We start from the raw sequence: 17,744 nt of genomic DNA on the forward strand, positions 1-17,744 counted from the left end.
GGTGAGAACCCCCACATAATCACCACCCAAGATGGAAAATAGCGCTTGGCCAGGACCCTAGAAGCTTGCCAGGAGTCCTTCTTGATCACACCCCACTTCTTCCCACTGTGCTGACTTTCATGGCCATCGTTTCTTGGTAAAAGTATAAATAAAATTTTACCACCTATATGTGTACCCGGACTTCATAGTTTGGTGTTGACTCTTTTGGATTTTCTATACTGTCTATTTTTCGGTGTCCTGCTTCTTTCTCTCAGCGTTAGGTCTCTAAGCTTCTTGGGTGTTAGGAGAGGAGCTGAAGATCATTCATTTCATTGCTTTAGAGCAATAAAGCAATAAACCTTTTTTTCACTGTTGCCCCCTAAAAAGCCTCTTTAGAGATTTTTTCCTAATTGCCTCCCCATGAAATTTCAATACCTGAGAGATACTGTATGCCTGTATGTATATCTGTGCTTTATATATAAAAAGAATAAGATTTTTTTTTATCCTATAAGAATCAATTTCACCTCCTTGGGGATGCTCTCCACCCCCACTGAGAATGCATGCCTCAGAGCAGGGTTTCTTCCCACCTCGGCCCTATTGCCAGTTCGCACCTGATAATTCTGTGTTGTGGAGGCTGTTGATGTAGGATGTAGGATGTTTAGCGGCATCGCTTGGCCTCTACCCACTAGATGCCAGTAGCACACCACTCCCTCCAGTTATGACAACCCAAAATATCTCTAGACATTGCCAGATGTCTCCTGGGGGGTAAAAATAGCTCCTGGTTGAAAACCTCTGATGATACCTAGCACAAACTGAGCATTGGTTATTGAGTACAAAACAAGAAATACCCTGAATGTTTGACAGTAGGAGCTCAAGTAAATGATGGTGCATCCGTATCCCACATCTGCCCTTGTTACTGCGGTGGACATTTTGCGTAGTGTATTAAGGAGGAAAAGTGATGTTATGACTGGTGCATATAATATGATACCAGTTTTGAGGACAGGAAACAATTACCTTATATTATTGGGTATATTTAGAGTGTGTGTGTGTATGTAAATCTGGAAGACTGCCAAAATGCTTACAATGGCTATCTCTGAATTATAGAATTAACAGATGCTTTTTCCATTTTCTTTTCATTTTTATGCATTGTCTAGTATTTCTATCATGGGTGTTATTTATGTAACGTTTAAGGTATCTGTTATCTCTTATGGGGGAGAATATCACTACAATTCGAAAACTAACATGGTGGTTTTTGTCGTTTTCTTATTTCTTGGAGTGTAGTAGAAGGTAAGTTTTTATGCTGAGTTGCTTCTTGGAGAATGAGTTTTGAGAACTGAGTGTAGGAGATATTTTTGGTGATCAGTAAGCCTTGTCATCTCAGCAGATGCTCAGGTATTTTCTCCAGACAAGAGCTTGTGTCAGAATGACTGCGCTGGGATCTCCTTAGTTTTTTTTTCCCCTCCTCTTTTTGATTTGCAGGTTGAAAATGAATATGGCAGCTACTTTACCTGTGATTATGACTACCTGCGTTTCCTGCAGAAGCTCTTCCACCAACACCTGGGGGATGACGTGCTTCTGTTCACTACCGACGGCATCTTTCAGAAGTTCCTGAAGTGTGGGGCACTGCAGGGGCTCTATGCCACAGTGGACTTTGGGTCAGGTTGGTGTGTGTAGTAGCAGAAAGCCCAGCTAAGGCCATGCAGGCTTGGGTTTACACTCTGTCGATTGCTCTGGGCAGCTGTTGCTGTAAGTGGCATGGGCATATTGAATGAGATTTCTCAAGTTTTGCCTTATCAAGTAAAGATCAGATAGAGTAGTTGATAAAGCACCCCTTCATTGCAGAGATTGTTTTATTTAGGCTGCTTTGGCCTTTAGGACAAGCGCTCCATTTTCAGCACTGCGGAGCTAGCCTGGAATCTGGAGTGGTTTTCTCTTAGGGGCTGGCCCTCACAGGAGCAGTTCCAGCCGTGAGAAGCTCTACCCTGAGCACTTGCCTTCCAGGCTCTGTCTAGGACTCTGTGCTTCTCTGCTCTCCCTGACCCCCGTATCGTGGCTGGATGCTCGGGGCTATGTTGTGGCTGTAGTGAACTCTGAAGTCAGCCACTGGCTAGGTGGTGTTGGCCTGTCAGCTCTGGAGTGCAGGGACCTTACACTTCCATCTTTTTGCATAACCCAACACTATGAACTGTGATGGGCCAGAGGTGGTTTGGTAGATGCTGCAAAAGTCATCTTGCCTGTGGGCTGGCCCAGTGACGTAGTGGTTAAGTACTTGTGCTCTCCTTCGGCAGCCCGGGGTTCATGGGTTTGGATCCTGGGTGTGAACTAGCACCACTCGTCAATCCACAATTTAGTGGCATCCCACATAAAATAGAGGAAGATTGGAATAGATGTTAGCTCAGCGACAGTCTTCCTTACCAAAAAAACAAACAAACAAAAATCCTGTCTTGCCCAACTTGTTAGTGCTGTGTAAGCTGCAGAGGTTCCACACATGAAAATTCTGGGTGGGCAAGCAGCATGCTAGGATGCTTCTGGCTATATAAACATTAAAAGAGAGTCTTCATTCAGGTTGAGAGCAGCTTTCATAAAGGACATGACAGCTAAATGTGGCATGTGATCCTGAAAAGGATCCTGGTCTGAACTTTTTCTCTTTTTTTTTGCTATGAAGGACATTACTGGGACAATTGAAATCTTTGAATAAAATCTGTAGATTAGGTAATAGTATTGTATTCATGTTAATTTCCTGAGTTTTTTGGGGGTTTTTTGCTGAGGAAGATTCACCCTGAGTAACATCTGTGTCAGTCTTCCTCTATTTTGTATGTGGGTTGCCACCACAGCATGGCCACCGATGAGTGGTGTAGATCCACGCCCAGGAACTGAACTTGGGCCACTGAAGTGAAGCATGCCGAACTTAACCACTAGGCCACAGGGCTAGCCCCAATTTCCTGATTTTTAATAATTGTATTGTGGTTATTTAAAGAATGCCCTTTCTCTTGGGGAATGCACACTGAAGTATTCAGGGGTAAAGGGCCATCATGTCTGCAACTTTTTCTCAAATGACTCAGGAAAAAACACGTGTATTTATGTAGAGACAAACTGATAAAGTAACTGATAAAATGTTAACAGTTGGGAAATCCGAGTGAAAGGAATATGAGTTTTTTGTACTATTCTCACAACTTTTCTATAAGTTTGAAATTATTTCAAAATAAAAATTTATCCCTCCCCCCAAAAAAGACCAACTCTTGACGTAGCATAAAGAGCCCGCTCTTCCCCCATCTAGAGTATAAGACACTCCGTGCACATTGCACGTCCAACAGTTGCTTTCTCTTGAGAAGGGTGTACAAGACGGAAGTTGTATTTTTAAAGACATTCTTCTACGTTACCAAAAAATAAAAGAATTGGCTTTAAGTGAATTGAGTGTTTCTAGAAACATGGGACGTTGCTCAGAGGATTTGGTGATGAAATAACTCACCTACAAAGGGCTGCACAGGAAGTGGTATGCTGGTTTCCTCCTGCTTTGGCACCCTTCCTATCACGATGATGAAAAAGCACAGTATTTTTCTGTTGGGAGGAACAAATGGAAGATTATTATGTGTTTATTGTGAACATGATTTGTCTGGCCATGGGGGTTGACAGCACAATTGCTACTGCTGTGGGTTGAAGGACAGACCACTGCAAGGCCAGTGCACCTGGGCCAGGTAGGGCTTGTGGCAGCCTCATTCATTTGTGTGGCAGAGGTGCATTGCCTCGGGTCAGATCATAGGAGAGGCTCATGAGAACAGTGTTTCAAGATCTGAATGCCACCTGACGCTTAATAATGAGAAAATTACAGCCATAATGTCCTTGAGATTCCACTCTTTCTTGATCACCCCATTCTTTCCTGAAAGCTGACCTTCCAGAGAAGCCAGAGGCTAATCCAAGAGCAGCGGGTTCTGTGGAGGTCTGGGCTGGCATTGTTTCCCCTCTGAGATACCTGCTGTGGGAACTAGACCGTGACGTTTGGGATCAGGGTATCTGCTTTGGTTGGAGAAACACTATTCATGCTCACTCTTTCACTGATGTAAGACAGCCCATTACCCCTCTGTGGAGAAATTTTTTCTCTTTTTAGAGGAGGAAGGAAGAATAGAAGACATGGGAAGCAAGACAAGACACAGACATCCCTGTGGAATAATTCAGAAGGAAAAATTGAGAGCAAGTGGACTGGAATGGCTGATGTTGTACAAATTAAAATTCAGAGGATACTCCATTATTCAAGGGAAAACACAGTTAGACTCATTCACCCCTTTGATTTGTTAATTAATTGGCAAATATTTATGGCACTATTGTGTCTGTGGCGCTGTGGAGGCTACAAGGATGTATCTTGAAAGCAGACCCATCCTGAAGGGAGCATCCAGGTCGCCCAGATGTCCATGTGAAGAGAGAACACGCGACATGTGTCCAGGCCATGGGGAAACACAGATGAAGACAACAAGCCTGTGAAGTGAATTCCCAAAGCAATGCAGTCCGGAAAGGCCGAGGGGACCTGTTTAGAGAGGAAGCAGTGTTTTGTGGTCCACACGCATCTGTCAAATTGATGGTCTGAATCAGCCTAAAGTTGGTTTGGAGGTGGAAAGGCCCATGGGGTGTGGGGGAGGTCAGGGGCCTCAGGCTCAAGTCCTACACAGGACTCTTTTTATATAACTTCTTGTCATTCCCATGACTAACCTTTTTTCTGTCTCTCGTAATTTTTAGGTATCAATGTCACAGCTGCTTTCCAAATCCAGAGGAAGAGCGAGCCCAGAGGACCCTTGGTAAGAACTGGGGATGTGGTGTGGAGAGACTTTGTGTTTGTACTATCATTACAGCTGTTGGGAGAGAGAGATTACCTGCTACAGAAGGGTGGGAGGAGAACCTTGGTTTTTCTGTCTGTGGGCTTGGCAACTGATGGGACCATAGGGCCTGGCCCTCTGGCCACATGGGTGTCAGCAGAAGCAGTGCTCCTGTTTGAAACTGAGGCCCTGCACTGGAGTGGAACAGAATGGGGACTAATGTGAATGTCCTGCCCTGCGTCAGGCTCTGTGCTCTTGCACACTCCATCTCATTTGGTCCTCACGGCAACTCTGCTAAGCAGTGTTACCATCTCCATTTTCAGTGAGGCTCGGAGAACGTATGTCACTTGCGCAGGGTTGTACAGCTGGTGAGAGGCAGGGCCGGCATCTGAGTTCGTGCCTGTGTCTCTCGAGATCTCTTTGTGACAGCTTCTCCACCTTTAATGTGCTTACAGGTCACATGGGAATCTTGTTAAAATGCAAACTTTGATCTGTGGGGTCTGTGATGGGGACAGATTCTGCATTTCTGACAAGCAACCAGGTTACACTGGGGATGTAGGTTTGCTGAGCGCACTTTGAGTTGCAGGGCTTTATGGCATGCTGTGTAGGTGGCTAGGAGGCGGAGATGGTGGCAGGTCCAGGTGGGAGTATACAGTCCATCGATCCATCGTTCTCCACTCTTCCCTTCTCCGCAGTGGTAGTTGTTGTTGTTACTCAGCCCAGTTTAAGGGGTTATGTCCTGTGTCTTCTCTGTAGAGGTCAACCTGCCCCGCCTGTGTACGAACCTTTGTACAAAACAGCCTTTTCTGAATCTGGTCTCTGCTTAGTGAGCAGTGCAGAACCTGCATTCACAGACTTTGGGTGGAGCTATTTCCTGGAACCTGAGACGTGAAGGCCCCACGACATGTCCAGATTTCTTTTTCCTTCTCGAGACCAAGGGCTTAGCAGGGAAGTGCCCAACAGAAGCATGAAGTGCACAGGGCCTGCTTTGCGGCATAATTGGACCAACAGTCTACTCACTTTAAGTCAACCTGAGATCTGAAAACCTGGATTCATACAAAGAGTGAATTCGGAGCTGATTATTTTATAAAAGTATTTTGCCCTCTGATTCTTTTGCCCAACAAACTTCCCTATTGTGCTTAACCTGGGGATTGGTTAACAAAATTTTGGTGCAGGTACAACTTTTTAGGAATACTTGTATTATTGGTGCCTGAAAACTGAGTTTCAACAGTGTTATTATTGGAACTCCTCGCTGGCCCTCCCAGCTCAGGATTAAGCACTGCATCTCAACTCCCCTTTCCAGCCATCCCCTGGCAGAGTACTAGGGCCATCGTTACAGGGAAGGCACAGCGTTGGAAGGTCGTAGATCTACCCTAAGCTCCATGTCCTCTTCTCTTTTTAGATCAATTCTGAATTCTATACTGGCTGGTTAGACCATTGGGGCCAACGACACTCAAAAGCCAAGACTGATGTGGTGGCTTCTACTCTCTATGATATACTTGCTAGTGGGGCGAATGTGAACATGTGAGTGTTAATTTCTGGAGGGGAGGGCGCCCTCCACAACTGTGGGCTCACAGTCAAGTACTGTCTGTTCTCTTGTTTCCTTGTAGGTACATGTTTATAGGTGGGACCAATTTTGCCTATTGGAATGGTAAGAACAATTTAACATCTGTTTGTAGAAGCTTATGCTAGATTGTTTCTGGTGCTTGATTTTGAGAGGGTGTGCTTACAATTTTTATTTCCATTTTTGTTGGTCCTCTCCTAAATTTCCCAAAAAATTCGAACATTTTTTAGAAATTTTTAGGAAAATTTTTACATAATTTAAAAAGTCATTTTTCCTTAAAAAAAATTTTTAAGGGATATAACTTGTGCATTTGGAAACCTTATTGTTTTGAAATAAGCCAGCTGGGCGAGTCTCACTCATAGTATCTGGCTATAGATTACTTGTTCATATATTCTGCTGTGGTCTTTTTTTTTCTTTTCTAACATTTTGTTTTGTTGAGATATAATTCACATATCATAAAATTAATAATTTTAGAATGTACAATTCAGTATAGTATTTAGTATATTACAAAATTGTGCAACTGTTAACACCATCTAATTCCAGAACATTTTCGTTATTCCAAAAAGAAACCCCATACCCAAGAAAGTCCCCACTGTCCCTCCTCCCACCCATTGGCAACCACTAGTCTACTCGCCATCTTTATGGATTTGCCTGTTCTGGACATTTCATATAAATAGAATGATACAGTGTATGGTCTTTTGTATTTGACTTCTTTCATTTGGCAGAATCTTTTCAAGGTTCATCCATATTCTAGTGTGTATCAGTACTTCATTTGTTTTTATTGCTGAATAATATTCTATCATATAGATATACAACATTTTGTTTATTCATTCATCAATTGGTGGACATTTGGGTTGTTTCCACTTTTGGGCCATTATGAATAATGCCACTATGAACATTGATATATAAGTATTTGTTTGAATCCCTGTTTCAGTTCTTTTGGGTATATACCTAGGAGTGGGATTGCTGGGTCATATGGTAACTAAATCTTGTGTTTAGAGTTTGAGGAACTGCCATAGTGTTTTCCAAAGTGGCTGCACCATTTTACATTCCTTCATTAACTGTTCTCTAAGCCTCCTTCCCCACCTCTTTCCGCATCTGCACTTTTCTCTCTGAATCACTGACGATGTCCTACTGTTGCATTTTGAAGGCTTCCTTTGGGTTTCTATCCCCTAGGATCTGTAACTGGATACCATCAACTCTCAATAAAGTTTCTCCTTTGAACTGCTCTCTTTTGTGCAGCGTGGGATGGGCGAGGAGAAGACTTAGTTTACAAGTATTATTTTTCTTATTACTATTATTAGAGCCAAGAAATGGCAGTATTGCAAAACTCGCACGTCACTTCTTAAAAGATCATAGCTTGCCAAGGTTGGTAATTGAAGTTTTAGATCATCTCTGTGAGTCTCTCTTCTCATTAGAAACAATTAAGACTTTGTGATGTATTTTCATTCAGTGGATAAGAATGCCACTCAGGGAATTGAGACTAATCATCCAAGCCAGGAATAAAGACTGATATTTTTTGGAACTTACAGTTCATGATACATTTTTTTCATATTGTATTATTTTACTTAAAACAATACATTCTTGTCAAAAAACTGGCGGCTGGCAGGGAGGGGAGCCTGGACTCAAACTCAGTCCTTGGAAAGCTGGTCACTGCCCTTTGGATAACTCCTGGCCATCTGAAGACCCTGCGCCAGCCCCTCTTGTGTTTGCAGGCCTCTCCAACCTGCCCTCTTGCCTGGTCTCTTTGGAAAAGTGAGGGAGGGCCAGTCTGTGCTTCTTAGCAGCTGTTGTTCAGACCAGCTTCCCAGAGAAGAGCAGTGAGAGAAAAAGCTGTGCAGGTATGCGTACCACACTCTGAACCTGTGTGTGTCCCCATCTGCGTGAGGGCCTCCTATGGGATCCAGGCTGCCCGATACTTCTGACACAATGTGGAGAGTTGAGGAGTGGTAGGTCTTGCCATTTCTTTTGCCTTGCTGCCTCACACTCCCTAACTCCTAACTTCCTCCTAAGAGGACGCTTGAGTTAGCACTGTTGCTCTGTGACACAGCCCTACGGTGGTCTGAAAACATCCAGAGAAAGATTCTCTGCTACAACTAGAGCGAAGACTTAGTTTTCCAGGCTGTCCTTGCACCCACTGGTCAGCTTCCCAACCTGGGTTCCCTTGGCCTGTAAAGTTTGTTTCTACAAGTCACACCTGTTCAACTCAACTCAACAACCACTTATTGAGCTCCCCCTTCATACCTGGCTCTGGAGGGGGCAGGGCGCTTGGGTAAATGAAGCCACGCCTACTCTAGGGTGCAGGCAATCTAGTGTGGAGCAAGACGTAAATGAGAAACACAGCAGCAAAGTCACTGCCACATTAGAGCCAGGGGAGGGACCACAAAGGAGAAGCTGAGCTCCTTGGAGCAAGGGATGTGGTTTTATTTTTCTGTGCATCTCACAGCAAAGGATGTGTTTTAACGTATGTATCCACAGAGGCAGATGGACCTGTTGGCAGGCTGCTGTCTCTGATTAAGAAGAAATGGAGGAATGGAAGTATCAGTGGATCAGTTCACTTGGTTGAGTGGTCCAGGTCTTTCAAATTGTAGATTTTCTACAGGAAAATAATGAAGCAGAGCCTTTGGGGGATGACCTGATTCTCAGCCTCACTCATCTGTCAACTCCACTACCAGTAGGATCACCCATGGTGGCTCCATCATTTGTGAGCTGTGGGATCAATTGAAGGAATTTGTTACTAAATCATAGGTGAACTATCAGATTTTATGCCTCATTTACTTAGAAATTAGGTTGGATATAAGATTATCCTAAAATAACTTATTTTCACACACTTGCATTGCAAAATGCTCTCTGGAGTACAAGAGAAAGGGGTGGCACAGAGCCTTGCTGGTCCGCAGACAGCAGCATCAGCATCACCTGGGAGGTTGTTAGAAACGCACAGTCTCAGGTTGCACCCCAGACCTGCTGAATCAGAGTCTCGGCTGGGGCTTAGGAATCTGTTTTGACAAGCTCTCCATTTGGCTCTCATGCATGAGGAAGTTTGCTAGGTACTGGCATAGGGTCACCGCCCAGTATTGCACACAGTCTCCTACCTGTGAATATCATCTGTGGCAAGGTTGGGGGACCTCTGGTCTAACTATGTCCTTTGGACAATAACTGAAAGGCCATTTGCTTTCCTAGTTTTTTTGTATACACAGTATTGGTATTATTTATTGGTCTCTGTTGTAGGTCACGTTCCCATGGAAACAGACTCTGAGATTACTCAACAGGAAGTATATTGGGGTGTGCTCCCAGGAGCTACACTTGTGAGAGAGTGTGGGTGGCAGGATTAGGCAGAGGGAGAAGTTGGCCTGTGATGCAGTTTCAAAAGTGGCTCAGCTGATCCTAGAGGAGTTTGGAGCTGGGATTCATGACCCTTTGAGGCAAGAGCACCAGGTTTTTTTATCCCCACGTTGGTCAATCGTTTGATCTGGGCTATCCCGAGAGGGTCATAACCTTGGGCAAGACATTCCGGCAGAGGTCAGTGACCAGAAGGACACATCTGAGAGCCGTCAGCAGCCATCACTCCTGGCAGCTGGAGGGATGAGCTAGGGCCTTGGTCCTGAAGGGGGATGTAAGAGGCACACCACAGCACCCGCCAACTCTTTGCAGACATTACAGAGGCCTTAGGGTTACATTTGAATCTCTGTGGGCGAATATGTGTCTGCAGTCATCTCCCACTTGGTCTGGTGTGATAACCCCTCACTTGTTTTCTGCTGATCCTTGGCCCACTTACCTGTGTCTCCACTACTGACCTTTTCTCAACCACACAGGTCGAGGTCATGAAAAAAGACCGCAGACTTGCAGGGTTGATCTGCAACCCTGGAGATGTGGGTCATGCCATAAGTCCTGCCATTACTGGTTGTGAGATTTTGAGCAGATTTTGTGGGAAGCTTCAGATCCCCTGCTTGTCCAGCAGGGTTGCAGCTGTGAGCTTCCACTGAGAGAGTGGATGGGGAAGGTGCTTTGTAGACTGAAAGGTGCTTTGGCCAGGGCCACCTGTAGGAAGAAACTCACTTCTCTAAACCTTGCGTCCTGAGGGCCAGCTCTGTGTCGCTTAACAACTGGTTCTAATGTGTCCTTTATTTTCTCCCTCTGCAATGCCAAGCCGTGAATCCCAAAGAACTTGTCCCACAGGAGGGCCTTCAGGAGTAACTAGTGGCATATTTTTGTCTTCTAGGGGCCAACTTGCCCTACCAACCACAGCCCACCAGCTATGACTATGACGCCCCGCTGAGCGAGGCAGGGGACCTTACTGAGAAGTATTTTGCTCTGCGAGACGTTATTAAGAAGGTGAGTGCTTTGTCTGGGCTATGGTGGGCTGGTCTTGAACAGAGCCTGCCTTGGGTTCATTGTGCTCTATAGATGACTTCCTGGAGCCTTTGGGGTTAAAAGGACTGATGAAGGGAGGCATGAGATAGACTTGGCCTTGAGCCTACCTGATTAAGAATGAGCCTGTAGCAAGACACTCCACTGGTCTATTCATTTGTGAAACAGAGAGGACAGCACCTGGTTGTGCTGTAAGGATTAAAAAGAATGCGTGTACAGCATCCAGTACAGTCCTGATACGTATGTTGTCCAATAGGAGGTAGCCACTACTATTATTCATACTAAAAGTAAGAAAATGTGTCCCCACATAAATAGCTGAAGTTTGTAGGAGAGAAAATCCGTGGGCCTGTGAAGCACCACTGTGCAAATGTGAGCTGTCAGCAATGCTCATTTTTCTATTTGGGGCGAGTGATTGCCGTTTCCTCCTGTCCTGACACCTGAACTGCTTAGTCCTGCTAACGTTGTGACCTTGTGAGGCATCTAAAGCACCCAGGTGGGGTTTCCTGTCTCTGCTGTGGGTTTAAAAAAAAAACCCACAGTTTTTCTGCTCAGTCACCTGAGTTTTGAAGTTAAAAAACAAAGGTTTTCTGCCTATAAATGGTATGGACATTTTTTGTTTTAAGTATGCCGAAGTCTCAATTTAAGCCTAAGTGTTAAAATTAAGCCTAACTGTTAAAGTTTATGTTTTGAAACATTTTCAACATATTGAAAAATACGATCTATACTTAACTACTCTTAGAATTTGTCCATTTCATCTAAATTTTCAGGTGTACGGTTAAAATGTTGCTCATGGTTTTTTTTATTATGGGTTTAATGTCTGCAGAATTTATGGTGAGGACTCGCAAGCTCTCTCTTGTACATTTGTTCTGTTTCAAAGCTTTTTGTTCCTCTCTTTATTATTTCTTTCCTTTATTTGAAGCTTAGCTTTTTAATCCAGCCTTTCTTCTTTTCTAATATAAATATTCAAGGTCATACATTTCCTTCAAGTACTGCTGTCACCCCATCTCGTAAGTTTTGATATGTAATATATTTATTATATTTGCTTCTAAACATGCCTATTTTGGTTTCTCTTTGACCCTTGAAATGTTCAAAAGTGGGTTTTTCAGTTATTAAACATAAGTATTTTTGCAGTTTTTTGGTTTCTAACATGTTTGCCTTCTGGTTAGAGAATGTGGTCTGTATGATACCAATCTCTTGAAATGTGTTGAACCTAGTCTTAGAGCCCGGCATATACCAATATGAACGAATATTCCATGTATTCTTGAAAAGTCTGTATGTTTTATAATTGTTGGATATAACCTATATGTGTTCATTAGATTAACCTTAGTAATGGTGTTGTTGATATCTTTGATATCCTTTCTAATTTTTTTGTCAGTTTATTCTATTATTTACTGAGAGTTGTGTTTATGTACTTTTCCTTGTGCTTGTGTCAGTTTTTGAGGCCATGTCATTAGGTATGCAAGTTGAGAATTAAATACTTTAGTATCATTATGTGGTAACCCTCCGTTTCGAATAATGCTTTTTGCCTTAAAGTCTTTGTCTGATACTAATATAGCTTACCTGCCTTCTTTTGCTTAGTATTTACCTGTTATATCTTTCACAATGCTTTAATTTCAACCTTTTTATATCCTTTTTTTTTTAATGTGTCACTTATAAACAGGATACAGCTGGATTTTTTTTTTGAGGAGGAGGATTATCCGTGAGCTAACATCTGCCGCCAATCCTCCTCTTTTTGCTGAGGAAAGCTGGCCCTGAGCTAACATCCGTGCCCATCTTCCTCTACTTTATATGTGGGACGCCTGCCACAGCATGGCTTGTCATGCAGTGCCATGCCCGCACCTGGGATCTGAACCAGCGAACCCCGAGCCACCAAAGCAGAATGTGTGCATTTAACCACCTCGCCACCAGGCCAGCCCCTCTGGATTTTTTAAATATCTAGTTTAAACTTTTTTGTCTTTTAATTGGTGCTTTTTTTCATTTTCATTCGTTATAATTCTTGATAGACATTGATTAAACTATTTTATTATTTTTTAATTTTTTTCCATTTTATTTACTTTTTAATTTTAATTTTTGTTTTTATAGCAGTAACATTGGATTATAACATTATATAACTTTCAGATGTACATCATAATATGTTTCAAATTCTGTGTAGATTATGTCATGTTTACCACCCAAAGACTAATTATAATCTATCACCACACATGAGCCTAATCACCCCTTTCACCCTTCTCCCTCCCCCTTCCCCTCTGGCAACCACCAGTCCAATCTCTGTTGCTATGTGTTTGTTTGTCGTTGTTTTTATCTTCTACTTATGCGTGAGATCATATGGTATTTGACTTTCTCCCTCTGACTTATTTCACTCAGCATAATACCCTCCAGGTCCATCCATGTTGTCACAAATGGCCGGATTTCATCATTTCTTATGGCTGAGTAGTATTCCATTGTGTATAAATACCACATCTTCTTTATCCATTCGTCCCTTGATGGGTACCTAGGTTGCTTCCAAGTCTTGGCTATTGTGAAGAATGCTGCCATGAACATAGGGGTGCATGTATCTTTATGCATTTGTGTTTTCAAGTTCTTTGGATAAATATCCAGCAGTGGGATAGCTGGATCATATGGTAGATCTATTCTTAATTTTCTGAGAAATCTCTGTACTGCTTTCCATAGTGGCTGCGCCAGTTTGCACTCCCACCAGCAGTGTACGAGGGTTCCCTTCTCCCCACATCCTCTCCAACACTTGTTGTTTCCTGTCAACTATTTTATTTTATAATAATCTATTTGTCCACTTTTTCTGTTTTGTCTTCCCTTTATTACTTTCTTTTGAATTGTTTGAGTTTTTTTTTCCTTATTTCATCCTCCACCCTCCTGCTAGTTTGGAAGTTATTCACTATGTTTTCACTCCTTTAGTGATTACCTATTAAAATATATGCCTTCCAGAAAGCACAACGCGTAAGTGTACAGCTCAGTGAATTTATGTGAAGTGAACACAGCCCTGTAACCCACACACAGCACCCCAGAAGCCCCCCTCATGCTCTTTTCTAGTCATGAACCTCCGATCCCCAGAGTTAGCCGCTGTCCTGACCTCTGTCACTCTAGGTTAGTTTTGCTTGTTTCTTTATTTTATGTAGATGGATTCATACAGTGTGCACTCCTTTATGCCTGGCTCTCAAAAAACTTTAACATTCAGTTTTAACTTATAATAATTTAAAATTAGTCGATATCTTTACCTTCTCCACACAGCCAGAACTTTATCTCATGTTAGCTCCAATTACATCCCTCTTGACTTGTATGCCATTAATGTCATGTATGTTAGGTCTCTTGGGTTTAGATTTCATGTATTCTAGTTCTCTCTTTAAAAAATAAACCCTATAAGGCATTTTTATAATTGTTTCAGACAGTGTTTGACTTTGCCCACATCGTTCATTTATTCACAAATAATTCCACAAATATTTGTAAGTTCCCTCTATAGGCCAGGTGCGGTTTTAGCTGCTTGGTATACATAGGCCTCCTTGAGAAAGTAAAACTGGAATAAAGACTTTAAGGTGGAGAGAGAGCCGTGTGGGATATCCAGGGCAGGAGCATTCCCCGCAGAATGCAGCCAGTGAAAAGGTGGGAAAGCACATGGCGTTTTTAAGGACTAGCGAGGAGGCCAGAGTGGCTGGAGCTCAGGAAGGGAAGGGGAGAGTAGTAGGAGATGAGTTCGGAGAGAAAATGGGGAACTGACCCCATAGGGCCTTATAGGCCATTGTAAGACTTTGGCTTCCTCTGAAGGAAATGGAGATTCATTGTAGAGTTGAGCAGAGCAGCTAAAGGGTTACTCAGGGAGGCAGTTGTACTTGTAGACTCTGGGAGGAGGGGCAGGGGTAGAACAGGAAAACCAATTAAAAGGCTTTTGCAGCTATTTAGCTGAGAGGGAACTGTGGCTTGTGAAGATACTAGGCACTGGTTGTATTCAGACTACCTAAGCAAGTAGAGCTCATAGAACTTCCTGATGTGGAGTATGAAAGAAAGTATTTGACCTGAGCAACTTGAAGGGTGGAGTTCTGGGGGGAAGATCAGGAATTCAGTTTGGATATGCTGAGTTTGACTTGTCTAATATACGTCCTAGTGGAGATGTAACGTAGACAGATATATGAATACAGAGTAACGACGAGTGCACTGAGAAACGCGCTGTTAGACGATTTCATCATGCAAACGTCGTAGAGTGTATTTACACAAACCTAGATGGTGTAGCCTGCTACCTACCCAAGCTATGTGGTACTAATCTAATGGGACTACTGTTGTATACGCTGTTAGTCATTGACTGGAACGTTGTTATGCAATGCATGACTGTAACTTTGTCCTAGTTATGTACTTTCTTTATTCTTTATTCCTTCTTGCATCTTCTCAATCTTTCCGTCTGAGATCGCTTTCCTTCTGCTTGAAGTATATTCTGTAGAATTTCGTTTAGTGAGCAAACTATTTTAATTCTTATTTGTCTGAAAGTGTCTTTTTTTTCACCCTCATTTCCAAAGTGTAGTTTTTCTAGACCAACAGTTATTTTCCTTCAGCATACTGTCTTATGGCTTCCATTGTTGCCGTTGAGAAGTCAGATGATTCTCACTCTGTTGCTTCTTTGAAGGTACCCTGTCTTTCCTCTTTGGCTGCTTCTAAGATTTTCCCTTTCTATTTGATGTTCTGCAGTTTCTCTGTGACGTCTCTAAGTGTGAATTTCTTTTTATTTATCCTGCTTGGTTATTTTTGGAAAATCTTAAAATTTGTGTCTTGGTATCTTTTTCACTAGTCTTGAAAAGTTTAAGCTATTTTCTCTTCAAATATTTACTTCTACCCTACTGTCTCTCTTTTCTGGAACTCCAATTACATGTTTGTTAGAGCTTCTGATTCTAGCCTTCTTATCTCTTAACCTCTTTTTCTCTGTGTCATTTTGAATACCTTCAGATCTATTGTTCTTCAATTCTGTTTTCTCTTTAGCAGCTATAAATTCTGAGGTTAAACCTGTCCACTGAATTATTAAATTATATTTTTTATTCCAGAAGTCCCCATTGGCACTTCTAATGCTACTTGGTCATTTTAAAAATCTCTTGGCTCTCTCCTTATATATATACTCTCTTCTTTTATTTCTTTAAACACATTAAAGATATTTCTATTCTATGTCTATATGTGATAATTCCAGCACCAAAGACTTTGTCTGATTCTACTCTTTGTTATTTCTGTGAGCTCTTGCTCACAATGCCTTGTTTCTTTGTGTGTGTTGTGATTTTTGACTGTGAGCTCAATTCTTGGATCTTTAGCCTTAGGGATTCTTTGAGGTTTAGGGTGAAAGGTGGGTTCTTCCAGAGAGAGTTAACATTTGTTTCTGGAAAGTACTAGAGGAAAAGTACTACTACAATTTAAATTAAATTTTTTTGTTTTTTTTCCGGCTGAGAAAGATTCACCTTGAGCTAACATCTCCTGCCGATCTTCCTCTATTTTGTGTGTGGGTCCCTGCCGTAGCATGGCTGCCAACAAGTGGGGCAGGTCCGTGCCTGGGAACCAAACCTGGGCTGCTGAAGTGGTGCACACTAAACTTAACCACTAGGCAACAGGGCCAGCCCCTAAATTAAATTGTTAGATTGAGGGGTTTTTGTACTATAAAGTAGTATGAATTCTGGTGGCACATATATGTGGGGGCTAGTCATGGATATGAATTTTCAAAGGAGATTTGTTTTCTTCTCTCTTGCTGTATAACAAATTACCTGCAAACTTAGTAGCTTAAAACAACAAATGTTTATTATCTCAAACAGTTTCTGAGGGTAAAAAATCTAGAGATGTCTTAGCTGGATATTCTAGCTCATGAAGTTTCCCAAGGTTGCAGTCAAGTGGTCGGCCAAGCTGCGGACTCTGAAGACTTGACTGGGGCTGAAGGATTCATTTCTAAAAGCCCTCACAAGGCTGTTGGCAGGTTGCTTCCGTTCCTTGACATGTAGGCCCCTCTGTAAGACTGCTTACAACATGGATACCCGCAAAGTAAAGGATCCATAAGCGCACCTCCAAGATGGAAGCTGCTATCCTTTTATTACCTAAGCTCGGAAATGACACCCCATCACTTTTGCTATATTCTTTTCACTGAAAGCAAGTTACTAAGTCCAGGCCATTCTCAGGGGAATTAAGTTCCACTTATCAAGGGGAAGAGTTTCAGAGAATTTGCAAGCATATTGTTAAAACCACCACATCCCCCTACACTCCGGGCCAAATTTGTGACAGGCAATGTTAATTGAGGTAGGGTTTGGTTATGCCACTAACCAAATAAACAAGTAGGTTCATTTCTTTCCTTTTTTGGTTTTTGATTTTTATAGATTACTTTTGATTTAATTTTGTTTAATTATATAAAATTACAAGGTATCAGTATCTTTAGATTTTTTCTCTATGGCCTTGAAGATTTCCAAGAGAGAGAGGTCTTCCAGTTTCCTGCCTGGAGTAAGAGGCTGGCTGCCAGCATTCTGGGCCCTGGGGCAGAGTGGGTACTGGTGGTAGTTAATGTTTACTATCTACATGATCACATTCTTCCTTTTTGATATGGTATACTTGTCCTCAACTCTGCAGGTTAACGTTGAACCCAAAACTATCTGTTTTCCCCTTTCCAGAGAATAAATCTCTAATCTTCTGCCCAGGTAGGAAGGGGCATTACATAGAGTAGTGTTTCTCAAACATTAGAGCATCAGAATCACCTAGGAACTTGATGGAAATGCAAATTCTACTAAATCAGAAATTCTGTGGGTAGGGCCAGCAATCTGAGGTTTTACAGACCCCTGCGTGATTCTGATGTGCACTAGAGTTGGAAGACCCTTGGCTTGGAGTAGGAGAAGAAATCTGAGGATCAGACTGCTTCACAAATAGCTTTCACCCAGGCCTCCTTATTTTAGCATCTGCACTTCCTAGTTCTACAAGTATCTGGTGCTGCCAATTTTGAGCCTTTTGGTAATTCTGCAGCCAAACTGAATTGGTTCTTAGTTTTCTCCCATTCTAGGTTAGGATTTGGCTTTCTT

At 42.4% G+C, this 17,744-nt stretch overlaps 1 protein-coding gene and 1 long non-coding RNA gene across 4 annotated transcripts in view; both read left to right on the top strand.

The window, feature by feature from the left end:
• The window catches only part of GLB1 (galactosidase beta 1), a 90,625-nt gene that overhangs the window by 31,622 nt on the left and 41,259 nt on the right, over nt 1–17,744 (top strand). For all 3 annotated transcript variants that reach the window (XM_005600856.4, XM_005600858.4, XM_005600857.4), the window contains exons 6-10: nt 1,459–1,639; nt 4,708–4,766; nt 6,187–6,308; nt 6,395–6,435; nt 10,568–10,680. In XM_005600856.4, the coding sequence (XP_005600913.3) occupies nt 1,459–1,639; nt 4,708–4,766; nt 6,187–6,308; nt 6,395–6,435; nt 10,568–10,680 (516 nt within the window). The remainder of the gene's footprint in view (nt 1–1,458; nt 1,640–4,707; nt 4,767–6,186; nt 6,309–6,394; nt 6,436–10,567; nt 10,681–17,744) is intronic.
• LOC138918239 (uncharacterized) lies at nt 11,683–12,750 on the top strand. The gene is made up of 2 exons (XR_011427321.1): nt 11,683–11,723; nt 12,377–12,750. It is a non-coding gene; the product is annotated as an uncharacterized lncRNA (long non-coding RNA).

The sequence above is a fragment of the Equus caballus genome, chromosome 16, assembly GCF_041296265.1.
Source record: "Equus caballus isolate H_3958 breed thoroughbred chromosome 16, TB-T2T, whole genome shotgun sequence".
Lineage (NCBI taxonomy): Eukaryota > Metazoa > Chordata > Mammalia > Perissodactyla > Equidae > Equus > Equus caballus.